Raw genomic sequence first — 13,364 nt, forward strand, 5'->3', positions numbered from 1 at the left:
TGTTGTTCTGGGATTTTTTGGTTGGTAGGTTTTTTGTTGCTTTGCTTTGCTTGTTTGCTTTTCCTGGCGGATGTGAGGGGTGTGTGAGTGTATATGTAATCTTTTCCCCTGGACTATTGTACTTGAAAGGAAAACTCAGTAGGTTTATGACAAATGCTTAGTCCAAACACATCCTTGATCAAAAATATTCAAATTTAGTTGTACTTTTACACATCCACAATATCTTAACAGGGAATAAGCAGTGCAGTTTTCTCACTGCAAAGCAAGCCATAGCCAGCAATGGAGCAACAGAATACATGAAAACAAAGCAGAAATAAGAAAGGCAAAAATATGGTCCAGTTGTTTGAAGTTGAAATTGAGTATCAAGAGTAGCTAAGCCAGAACTCCTAAAACTAAAACTCACTGGAAATCTAATCTTTCAAATATGCACATAAACTCCCATTTAAAAAGACAGATATTAAAGCATAAAATCGATGACTAAAGCAAGTTACATTGTAAAACAAACCAAAACTCCTGAAGTCCATGAAAGTGACAGGTTTGTTTTCCTTCCTTTCCTCTATGGATCAAAGATAATGTATATTCTTTTAAATGGCTGCAAAATACCTCAAAAACCTGTTCAGATGTTTTAAAATCAATGAATTTCTGTGAACCCTTTGTAAGTCCAAGCTGACCATTAGACAGAAGAAGGTAAAAGAGATGCATGAATACATGATCTCACATCACTATGCTTCTGATACTGCTCACAAACACAAGCTTAGCTCATTTCTGCTTACCCAGTTTTTTCCTGGATGCTTGAGGTATATCATCTATTGTCAGGAGAGGAGGAAGTTTCTGCTGAGTTTCATTGAGACCTGGAACAATAAGGTGCACTGCAGAGAAAGAAGTGTGCCATTAATTCCAGAAGAGATCAGTATTCAGTATTCAGTATCACTAAGGTTGGAAGAGACCTCAAAGATCATCGAGTCCAACCTGTCACCACAGACCTCATGACTAGAGTAGGGAGGAGACTACTGTTAACTGCAGGCTTGAACTCATGACCTTCCCATTAAGGGTCTTATGTGCTACCAACTGAGCCACTGTCCAACATCAGAGTCAATACAGAGTCAATATGCAGTGAAACTAGGAGGGGGCATCAACAAAACCTCCACTCTGGACTTCTGGAGGGTGGACATTGACTTATTTAGGGAACTAACTCAGAGAGTACCTTGGGAAATAGTCCTTAAAAACAAAGGGGTCCAGGAAAGCTGAACCTACTTCAAGAAAGAAATCTTGAAGGCTCAGGAACAGGGTGTCCCAATGTGCCAGAAGATGAGCTGCTGGGGTAGATGGACAGCCTGGATGGGCAATAAGCTTCTGAATGAATGAAAGGGAAAAAAGAGGGTGTATCACCTTTGGTAACCCAGGAAATGGTTAAGGATGTTACTAGGTCTTGTAGGAAAAAAATTAGAGGCAAAAGCCCATTTAGAACTTAGACTGGCCAGTTCTGTGAAGGACAATAAAAAATGGTTATGAATATATTAATGGCAAGAGGAGAAGCCCTTAAGGACAGCCTCCACTCCTTGTGGACATGAAGGGGAATATTGTAACTAAAGATGAGGAAAAGGCAGAGGTATTTAACACCTCCTGTTAGCTGGATAGGTTGTCCTCAGGACAATTGGCCTCCTGAGCTGGCAGCTAGAGTCAGGGAGCAGTATAGTCACCCTGTAATACAGGAGGAAGCAGTTAGAGAACTGCTCAGCCACTTGGATCCCCACAAGTCCATGGGACCTGATGGGATCCCATTGGAATGAGCTTCTCAGGGAGGTGGTGAGGTTGATGTGCCTGGAGGTGTTTAAAAGACTGGATGAGGCACTTAGTGCCATGGTCTAGTTGATTAGTTAGGGTTGGGTGATTGGTTGGACTTGATGATCTTGGAGGTCTCTTCCAACCTGGTTGATTCTGTGTGTGATTCTGGCCTCTGAGATTTGTGAACAATTGCTACTGAACCACTGGGAGTTTATTTTGAGTATTTAGGAAATTACTTAGTTCTAGTCAGCAGTTATCACTCCCATTTGGTGCTATTTACACTTTATACCAGTCACTATATCACCATCATTTCAAGACTGATCATAGCTGAAAAAAGATTCAATACTGGAGCACACAACCCTGGAGCACTACAGTACCACAGGTACTGGGACACTTGGAATGGTGGTTCGAAAAGACTCCACACCAAACATAGTCAGTAAATATCTGTTTGATTCAAATTCATACATTAAGACTCACACAAAGCAAACTTATGCCAAAGTTAGGTAATTATATAAAGTATTTCTAATACATAAAGGACTAACCACCTTCCTGAATCCAGTTCACAAGGTACATGTTACAGTGAACCTTTCCTCTCCATTTTGGGCAGACCAGTAGTTCACTATGCTAAGCCTGTTTTTATGTTCTAAGCCAGTATTATATATCCTAATAGGTCAAACAAGAAAAGAAAGCATGACACTGAATGTCTTGAGGGAAAGAATTTAGCCCCAAGATCAATTATCAAGGTTTAATTTCAAGGAAGGTTATCATATATATCACTATAGACAAATATACCGGTGCAGGTTTGGGCCTGTAGATGGTTATTTATCATACTTCCTTCAAAAAAACCCAAACCCCAAACCAAAAGCAGCAATTCTTCATCTCAATAAGATTTTTACCATAGAACTTCAATTGAAGTATGAAAGGACTTCAGTGACAGTATCTTTAAAATACAATGATTCTAACTACTCTAGGCTACATCATCCTCGAACAATCTGTACCACCATAAAAGGTGCCAAATACTGCCTGAACCAGCTGCAAAATATCCTTTGAAATGCAAGGGAAGAACTACTCAGATCAAGAAAATTAAAGCTGGTGACATGATTTTAATTTTCAGCCAAACATGAAGGAATAAAGAAAGAAAGTTCTAGTCACCTAATATTGCTCCTGGCAGGGAAGAACTGTCTGCAGTTTTTGGCTGTGTCCGATTTTGAATGACTGTGGAGAGAACACAGATATATTAGAAAATAATACTAAAAAAACCCTAAACAAAAGACAAAATCATACCTGAGGCAAGCCTCAGCATCCCCAGATTGTTCCCTCAACTTACTAATTGGAGATGAGGACACCATCTTAATCTTTTCTGTATTTGCTTTCGGTTTAAGGGACTGCAAACTGCGTTTCCTCTACATCATCTCTTAATTGTGCATCTCTTTCCCCTAGCACACTAGTTTTATATCCTTGGTGAAAAATTACATTCTATACTTATGTTCATTTAGGGTCAGTTCCAGACCACCTCACATTCACAAGTCTTCCAAAAAATAAGCATATGAAATAAATGCCAGTACAGTGATATTCAAATGGCAACTACAGCGTTTTGTTTTCAAAGCACCCTGCAGTGTTTTCCTATTGCTGAACTGTGAACTATCTCCAAAGACTACTTGCTTGGGTTTTGTTACTTAAAAATATAGAGAGTACCATTTCATTTTAGCAAGTTTTAATCTGCAGCTCATTTTCTGTCACCTGTCTTTAAGTTGTTAACTTTCAAAGCTTACACTACTATACTATCTCTCACTACAAGAGAGAAACAAGCAGTTCTAAAAGCACAATGATCATAGAGGGATAGAAACATATGGAATGGTTTGGGCTGGAATGGACCTTAAAGACCATCTAGTTCTAACCTCCTTGCCGTGGGCAGGTACACCTTCCACTGGACCATGTTGCTCAAGGCTTCATCCAACCTAGCTTTGAACATGTCCAGGGAAGGGACATCGACAGTCTCCCTAGGCAACCTGTTTCAGTGTCTGACCACCCTCACTGTAAAGAATTTCTTTCTAATACCCATTCTTAATCTGCCCTCCTCAAGATCTCTCTCCACTCACCAGGGAAAGGAACAGGAGGGAGTCTAAGTCAATGATTCAGCTGAAGATACCCACAAGAAAGTTTCTTAGCATGAAACTCACCTGTACTGCTGCCCTTCATGCCTGCCTTATCCAGTTATGCCCAGCTGGGAGACCAATACACCCAGACAATCCAGCTGACAAGGAATGCATACTAGCAAAAATCAGAGCTGACTGGTATTCATTCAATGACTCAACTAAGATGCTGTTTGTAACGTAATAGCTCATTTTATTAACATAGATAGAAACAGCTTAATAGTGCTTTTAATGAAAGGACACGAGCATTTGTAGGGCTCTACTCATTCCAAAAAGAAACTTCCATGACATTCACATGAGCCAGAATTTCTCTTTGTTTTAATTTTAAATTGCTCTTGCAGAGCATAAGAATCAATTAAAGAAAATGCAAATTTACCTTGTTTGATTATTGTGACTGGGACCAACTTCTTATTATCACGCAGTGTAAGCTGAGAGAAGAGGGAGGGAGGGAAAAAAAAAAAAAAAGCCTTGGGATAATTGCCAGAATAGTAATTGAACTTAGTAACAAAAGCAGAGGGCTCTCATCCAACACCACGCCTGCCCCAAGTTACCACTGGATGTGGCTCTGGCCCTACTCGCTGAAGGTTACGCCGTCGCTTCAGTTCCCATGGGCTCGTGGAGTAATACTGCATTTTTATTTCCTCTTTTTTTTTTTCATTCAGCCTAAGAAGTTTTGCTTCATAAAAACCACAGTATCTGAAAGCTTAGGATTTCCCAATATTGTGGGTTGTTTTTTTTTTTCTCTCTCTTTTAAGAATCTTTGAGCAGTCACTGGGAAGCAGTCCAGCAAGCTAAGAAAAGCTGAAATTAAACTATCGCAAAACATCTCAAATAGACACAGTTACAAATTTGGTCACAAGTTAGAATTGCATCCTGGGGAATACTTTATTTAGAACACAAACTGTTCTAGAACTATTTGTATGTTATCTGCATTTTGGGGTGCATCATCTGCTTCAAGTGTCGCAGTATCACAGTATCATCCCCAAGGTTGGAAGAGACCTCACAGATCATCAAGTCCAACCAAGTAGACTAACCCAGAGACATTTTGTTTGGTGAAATTGTTTCTGAAGGATAATTGGCCATCCACCCATGTTCTTCTCAATTTTTTATGCTGAATCATTGGACTTCTCTGCTGCTCACTTTTCTATGAGCCAGATTACTTTTTCTGCCTAAGTGGGAATCTTTTTCAGCATTTTATTACCACAAAAATATGGAACACATGAATGGACCACGTTTATTCAAAGGAACAAACCAGCTCATCCCAAAGATTGCAAATCAGTATTCACTACCAGATGTGAAAGCTTAATAGCACAGTTAGGAGATGAGAGGAGGTAGGCTGTAACATCACCAATAGAGAAATTCTACATACAATAACAGTGGGATTACTAAATGTTATGTCTGTGCTACAAGAAAGTAAATAACTCACACAAGTACCTTTCTTTGTTAAATGTACAGCATTAAAGTCAGAATCAGTAAATGCTCATTTTGAACATCATGATATCTGGTCTGCTTCCTGTGAAAGAACTCTTGCATGAAAATTCAGCATTTGATGACAAAGCTTTAATTATTTACTCAAGGAGAGCTATAGTCTGATCAATCCTGTTTATTTTTTTCTAAGCTTTAAAAGCAATGGCTGAGTACACATCAAACACATAGAAAAATCTATGAAGATGAAGGAAGGCAAATCTCAACAAGACAGTACTTCTACTGGGGGCTGCTTACTCTATGAAAGCCATCACTTTCTGCTACCTCATAACTGTTTTGCATTGGCATGAACATGGTTTGAAATTAACTGGAAGTGCCAATCATTGCCATTAAAGTTGAATACAAAACATGTTTCCTCTTTGCTTACTATTGTTCCTTTGTTACAAATGAGGTTTACACTTCTGTTTTGTCTAGTCTAAAAAGCTGTGATGAAGATGATCAGGTTTTGAAGTAACCTTGAAGTGCATTTATCAGAAGGTGCTAATTTTATTTCTCATCAGAAGCCCTACAAGCAAATAAACACCTCTCAGGTTGTAGTGAGCATGTGTGTAACTGCAGTGCAGAGCTGCTTGCCATGATTATTATCAGTAAAAGGTGCTTATATTGAGAAGAGCATCTGTCTTTTGTTGCATAACAATGGATGATTGTAATGACATCAATATGAAAATGCTAAATGCATTAAAATACATTCAGAATTCACTTTCTCACTCGAAGATGAATCACTGACATAAAATCCACATTCCACAGCTGCTGAAATTACACCACTGACCTGCACGACTCTGCAAGTGCTGCACTTAAAAACTTTTCGTCATGTTGTAAGTCCTCTCAGTCTCCAAAAAGTGGCTACTTTAGACATTTCTATGTGCAGTAAAATTTACTGCTTGGACAAACTATTTCAAAATCATCAGCATATCATCTGCAGGAATGGCACTATTAACCATATTCTCCCAACAAAATATAGTTACAGATAGGTATCAGGAACAGTAGTTATTTAAAAGGCTGTGGAATCTCCATGGATGAAGGAAGATGGCAAATATGTTATTTCTTAATTTCTGAGGAAAATCAAAGATGGAAGTTATGCCATAAGTCAGGCATTTGAATTTTGGACCATGCACCTGTGGCATATTACATATGAGACACTTGTCCTTTCTGCCTCTCTTAGAATATTAAAACCATAGAACCACTGAGGTTGGAAGAGACCTCTGAGATTGTGAAGTCTAACCACTCACCTTGCAATCCCACCACTACTGCTTGACCACTACCACTAAAACACATCTCTAAGCGCCACATCCACATGTCTTTTAAATACCTCTAGGGATGGTGGTTCCACCAGCTCCCTGGGCAGTCTCTTCCAATGCTTGATAATCCTTTCTGTCAAGAAACTTTTCCTGATATCCAACCTGAGCCTCCCCTTGCACAAGCTGAGGCTGTTTTCCTTGGTGTTGTCACTTGTTGCATGTGAAAAGGGACTGAGCCCCACCTCCCTCCAAACTCCTTTAAGGTAGCTGTAGAGGGTGATGAGGTCTTCTCTCAGCCTCCTCTTCTGAAGACTATACAACCCCAGCTCTCTCAGGTATTTGTCATTAGACTTGGGTTCAAGGTATTCCAATACTCCAAAGAGCCACAAATAACTGGCATACAGGCAAGAAACTCCTCAAGGAAGCATTAGGGTCAACCTGGATTGAATAAGCTCTGGAAGAACAGGCATGCTTTCTTCTACACTTTAACAAATGAGAGAAGCTAACAGTCCTACTTTCTGGCTGGAAAAATCAAAGGGGACCCTACCGTTCAGGCAGACATTATGAAATTGAAGGAACATAATCAGACAGAAGAGGAAATATATTTCTATTGTATTTTCTCCACCCTACCACCACCTATTGTTTATGAAGAGAAAAGAATGACCATCTCTACAGCTCTCCTTTTCTTCCCTTCTCTCATTAGCTGTAGCTCACACAGCCCCAGGAGCTTAGTCAGACTTAAAGGATGAACCTGCCAAAAAAAACACAAGCTGATATGTGACCAGTGTTGAAAGGGCAGAATGACTGGATGGACTGATAATGATGCTTCAATAAACAGCCTGTAAAAATATCTCTTCACAGAGAAGAGTTAGGACCATGCTGACACAAGCCAGTTGTGTCTTTGGAGCAAACTAAGGCACAAACAAGTCTTGGTCTAAATAACACTCCTCCTGGCTTTGCACCGAGGACATGATTGCACCCATGAAACTTACCCCACCTAATTCTGTGGAAACTGAAGTAATAATGAAAACCTAAGAGCTTCCCAGCCTTAGTTTTATGGCTTTTTGCATCACCAAAGTAAGAATGATAAGGGAATTTTTAGAACAATCTGCGGAATGTTTTCCTGATGTTTCTGTGGATGAAGCAGCACTGGAGCTAAGCCCTGAGAAGCTGACAAAAAGGACTAGACATTGGCTCCAGTCCTCCTTTCATGTTTAAGCTGTGCAAGTATTTGGAGCACTGCTTTAGCTCACTTTCTCAGGACTTCTCTTGCATAAAAAGAACCCCTACTTCCACAGAAGCTGCATAACCAAGTCAAGGCCCTGGCACACAGCATTTGCTAAACTGAATGAAAGATCTCAGTTTGCCCTCCATATGCCAGAATGAATTACCTGGTCTTGGGTTGTCATGTGTAACTTTAAAGATGCTCGTGGGGCCAATGGAAGGAACAGTGAAGATGATTTCATCAATAACATGAGATGAGCACCTTCCTGAATATCTAATCAACTGGCTTCATATAATTCACAGATAAACCATTTTCTCTTCAATGTGAGGCATGACTACGTTTCAAATAACCTAAGCATTACACTGCTCTAACTCTATGCGTAGTACTGTAATTAAAGTATTACTGTCCTAAATGAACAACTAATTATTCCTACAAGAAAATTTATATAAGAGACCGTGGGTTGATTGCTGAAGCAATGCCTAGTCTGGTAAGTATGGATTGTTAACAAGATTGGACAATATGAAGGATGAACAATGAGATTTACATGACCATTTCCTATCATGAAAACACTTGCAAAACATCAAGAGACAGAGGAGAATGCATTTTCCCCTTATAATAATCCTCATTCCTGAGCAAACCTTTTAAAATGTCTGAAGTAATAAGGATTTCTACAACTGTTCTTGGGAAGTTATCCCAGAGTCTACCTCAGACATTACAGTTGCTTAAAACAATTAAAACAAACCAAAACAAACCAAAGCAAAAAACTTTAATACATTCTAAACCAGAAAGAACCTAAAAGATTAAAGGCTGAAACTTGCACTTTGATGAAAAGTCAAGGGAAGGAAACATGGAGAAGCCAATTTAATCTCAGAGTAGAAGAGAGAATGCTTAGAGGTTATGAATAAATTGTCTCTTTTCCCCTATACTAAAGATAGTCCACTAACAATTTCAACCTTCAGATCCTTCATTTCTGCTTCACCTCTAGGATGTGAAAAAGTATGTGTATGTGAATCAATGAATGTATGAAATCAACTCATGATTGCTTGTTATGAGAAATGCCAGATGGGGGGAGGTGGGGAGGGAGAGAGAGAGAGAGAGAGAGAGAGAGAGAGAGAGAGAGAGAGAGAAAGAGAAAGAAAAATAGGGGAAAGTAAGAAATGGTGATGTTTGCTTACTCAGATGTTTTGATGAAACTGTACTTTGCCACCTGGAAGGATTTAATGAACTGACTAGCAATCTTGATAAGCAAATCAATTGTTCTTTCCAGCATCCTCTGGTTCTGCAGACACTTGCCTCACATCTGAGCGCTACCAGGGAATTCAGTGAGCCCACTTAGGATTTTAGAAGACCCAAGTATGCATAACATTAGTCTGTAAAATAATGACACTACCTTATCACAAGGTGAAAAGACCACCACAAATATCACCAGGTACCAAACCTGACTAGCACAGAGGAATAAGAAAATTTTAATGTTTGGAATGCACACAGAGAAATCATCAGCTTCACCATTGTTAAACCAGAATCTACATATGGAATCATCTCAGCTACAGTTCTCTATCATTTCACCAATCCACATGCATAAACACTGCTCCATACAGTTAACTAGTCTTAAATTTAAGAGATTTTTAAAACATTGGTCATTTGTGGCCACAGTGCTTCCTGCTTTACTGTAAGGGAGGAGCAGAAATCTGACCAGACAAAACATAAACATGGCACAAACCAACCAAACAAGATTGTTTTGCATACCTGTGTTTGGGAATTAGGTACCAACTTGTACATGTTCAGGAAATGTCCATTTCCTTTTTTACCTGAATTGGCAGAAAGATAAATAAACACAGAAAGTTTTGTTTGTTTGTTTTATTCAATGCAAAGCAAACCAAGTTTATTCACTTTCTTCAACAGCTAAGAATGTCTTAATTACAAGGTATAAAACCACATCATATCACAGTTTCTTTTCATCCAGTTTCTCCACATTGATTAATTCATCTGCAAAGCCTCCTCTTCACATTTTGACCATGAGGCAATGAAATGTATTCTTCTTTTTCTACAGTAGGGTGTAAGAAACTTGAAATGGTCTGGGAATTACTAACGAAACTTTAGAGGTGCCTAGGAAGATTCTATAACAAAAATAATATAACCACAACACTAATATGGAAAGGAGAAACTTGAAGGAGGAATTTTGCATCTCATCAGTCAGATTTGTACTAGGACTGGCCAGAAGCAGCATGCTTTAAGGTCCCCAAAAGTCTTGCTTTTAAGTGTGCTTAGACATTGAGCACTGGCCATACAGACAGGCCTGAGTCTGACATGGCTAACTTTATCTTAACCTGTGAACAAAGCAACCCATGGATTTAATCTCTGAATTTTCTCTGAGGTCTTACCTATTAGATTGTTAACATTGGAAACTTCTTGTGATACAGCTGTTAAGTACAGAAGAGAAACAGTCCCTTCCAACACTCTTATATTCTAGTATGATTATTTTCTAGTCCTTTGGTGTAAAAAAACTGAGGCCAGTTAATGCTGTCCTATTTCTTCATATGTACCCAAAACTGATGAGCAAGATAAGAAATGCAAGTATAAAGAAATATCTATTGAGAGGCACCTAAGCCCACATGCTATCCTGAAAAACCCCACAGTCTATCAAAGTCTCAGGGACAGAACCTATTACTGGCCTAAGGACAAGGGGAAACTGAGAAAAGTTTCACATTGACTTCATGAGAAAGTCATGTTAAGATGGTCAGAAATAATCTGCTTTCATCTCTTTTGATAAGTTTGGGTTAAGCAAACACTGAACATTTGCCATGCCTTTTATGTCTTCTTGAAATCATGAATTAAAACCAGATTCTCCTCCTAACCCCTCCCAACATGACAACAATTTGGCCTGTGCATTCAACAAATACAAGAACGTGCAACAAGAGCTTCAGTTTATAGTAATTTATATATTCTTCAGTGAGGAAAGAAAATTTACAGAGAGAGATGTTTGGTTTAGATTGAAATGCTTCTTACTATATGAAAAGGCTTCAAGCTGCTACAAGGCAGAACATTTAGACAGAAAAAAGTAGTGACCATTTGTGCTGACTGGTAAAATCCCATGCAGACAGATGATTATAAATCTTTATAACTGTCCACTCTGTTTGCTGCTCACAGTTTCTGTATCTTCCTACTACACCCTGACAATACAAAAAGCTTGAATTTGAAATGTGCTGACAGCTTTCTGATTAGAAGATACTTTATCAGTAGAGAAAAAGTAAGCTCTTTGGATTTAGTGTCTGCAGAAGCATCCACTTAATACACAAACCTACATTCCAGGAAAAAGACAACTCATCTAAACAGAATATGAGCTCTTGTAAGAGAATATCTTTCAACCAAATTCAGTCTGTCTCCATAACCTACAGGTGTGATTCACCGGGCCTGTTAAAAGTGTATAGCATTGGTAAGAAACAGCAGTTAGAAATACATTACACATAAAGAGCAAATGTGGTGGTGCCAGTGGACATTTCAGTCAGTTTCAAATCCAATTTTCAACTTCAAACAGAAGACACTCTTCATTCCCTTCTATTTTTAGTGTTCAAATATATCCCAGCACTCACTGGAATTACTTTAAATTACTTTAAAATGTTTAAACTTGAGGAAAACCAACCCTTTAGTAAGTCTTCTCTAGAGCTGTGAAGTAGAGTTTCTTTTTGTGAGACAGGTGTGGGAAAAGATTGTCACCATTCTCCACTTTAAGCTCATGGTAACACTGGCATTATTCTGGAGTGCTAACATCTTCATGGGCACTGGGCAGGTAGTTCAAAGTCAGAGCCATCTAATTTATGTTGAAGGCTAGCAAAGTTCCTTATTAGGGAGTATGACACCTTCTGCAGTGTTACAAGCATCCTACCCCTCATCTCCCTTACTCCCAAGTATATTGAGCTGTGTAATTTGCCTACAGACTTGAGACTGAGGTCCAAATCACATTTCCTTTGGAAATCTCAAATTAATGGGGCTCTCTTGTGAGGATTTCCATCCTTTGCGTTTTGAGTCAAGTAGAAAGGCTGGGCATAGGAGTGTGGAGTATCTGTGGACCAGTGTCATGATCAGAACTGATTTTCTGCAAATGCTTGAGGGAAATAAATGAAATTGGGCAATGTCTGTTAAGGCCTCTCATCCTCTCCTTAGGAGGAGGAAGACTCTACTGCTGCCTGTTTCCTCCACTGATAGCAGTGATTCTCTGAGCAGTACATACAATTTGTTGCCACTTTGTCTGCATTGTCTTGTTACTTTGGACAAAAAAAACATAAAATATATGACTGAGAACAGCCAGAGATGCTGTGCACTGCCTCTGTGAAAACCCCAACAGTACATTCCTCAAACACAATTTATGTAATTCCTTGACTGAAAATTACCTTGAAATTCAGCTTTCCAACAGAGTCTGAAAGGGCCTATGGTGATCATAAAATCATAGAATGGTTTGAGATGGAAGGGACCTCCAAAGGTCATCTAGTCCAGCCCCCCTGTAATCAGCAGGGACACCCTCCACTAGATCAGGCATATTGGATAGGGAGAGGCCCTGTATAGATTTTAACCAGCTTGAACATAAAAGCAAAAATAGAACAATATTCAAACAAGGATAATACTCACCATCAAATCAAAGTAGCAACAACCTTATTATTCCTGGCCCAAAGAAAAAGCTTGCTATCCAGGCAGAAGCACAAACCTATACACTCAATAATTCATGTGCATCTAAATTAAACACTCAAAAGGTCTACCAATCTGCAGTAGATCCTTGTCTATTTGAAATCAGAAGAGAACACCTTTCAGAAGAGTACATGGCAATTTTCCAAGCCATTTCTAGTGTCACAATTCCTAAAAGGATCTCTTAGGAGCATAAGGGATATCATTTAAACAATGAAAACCTGATCAGTACCTCACTTTAAGTAATACCAGAACAGAAGGAAAAATGCTGCCAAACTGAGTAGCTATTTGATTAATTATTGTCAAATACTTACCAGAGAGATCTATCTTATGACTGAAAGTCTTGCTCCAAATGCTATCCTCTACATTGTCTTTAACTCCAAATTCATAAACTGTATTTGGCTTCAAATTGTCCACCACAGTCTCTGTAACTGGGCAAAGCTGAAACACCCATTTCTTGTCTTTGCCCTTTTCTCTGTAGCGAACTGTATAGAACCTGCTTGACAAAAGAAAAACAATAATCAAAACCCAAACCCAAACCAACCAAACAAAACAGTAAACACAAAATTTTTTTCACAAAGAATCATGGAATTACAGTATCAGGTTGTAAGGGACCTCAAGGGTCATCTGGTCCAACCTTTCCAGGTGACAGTATAGTTGAAATGAGATGGCTCATTACCCTGTCAACCTGTCTGAAAACTGTCCAGTGTAGGGGAATCCACTACCTCCCTTGGGAGATAATTCCAGTGTCTAACTGTTCCTATGGTGAAACATTTTTCTTCTGAGTCCAATAGGAATCTC

At 39.0% G+C, this 13,364-nt stretch overlaps 1 protein-coding gene across 12 annotated transcripts in view; it reads right to left on the minus strand.

Moving 5' to 3' along the window:
* ABI3BP (ABI family member 3 binding protein) overlaps positions 1 to 13,364 on the minus strand; it is a 155,852-nt gene that overhangs the window by 101,265 nt on the left and 41,223 nt on the right. For all 12 annotated transcript variants that reach the window (XM_068160688.1, XM_068160693.1, XM_068160691.1 and 9 more), the window contains exons 5-9: positions 12,878 to 13,059; positions 9,633 to 9,694; positions 4,315 to 4,366; positions 2,938 to 3,000; positions 774 to 869 (exon numbers count right to left, since the gene is read on the minus strand). In XM_068160688.1, the coding sequence (XP_068016789.1) occupies positions 774 to 869; positions 2,938 to 3,000; positions 4,315 to 4,366; positions 9,633 to 9,694; positions 12,878 to 13,059 (455 nt within the window). The remainder of the gene's footprint in view (positions 1 to 773; positions 870 to 2,937; positions 3,001 to 4,314; positions 4,367 to 9,632; positions 9,695 to 12,877; positions 13,060 to 13,364) is intronic.

Source organism: Melanerpes formicivorus, unplaced genomic scaffold, assembly GCF_026170545.1.
Source record: "Melanerpes formicivorus ecotype bairdi unplaced genomic scaffold, bMelFor1.0.p_v2 SCAF_51, whole genome shotgun sequence".
Lineage (NCBI taxonomy): Eukaryota > Metazoa > Chordata > Aves > Piciformes > Picidae > Melanerpes > Melanerpes formicivorus.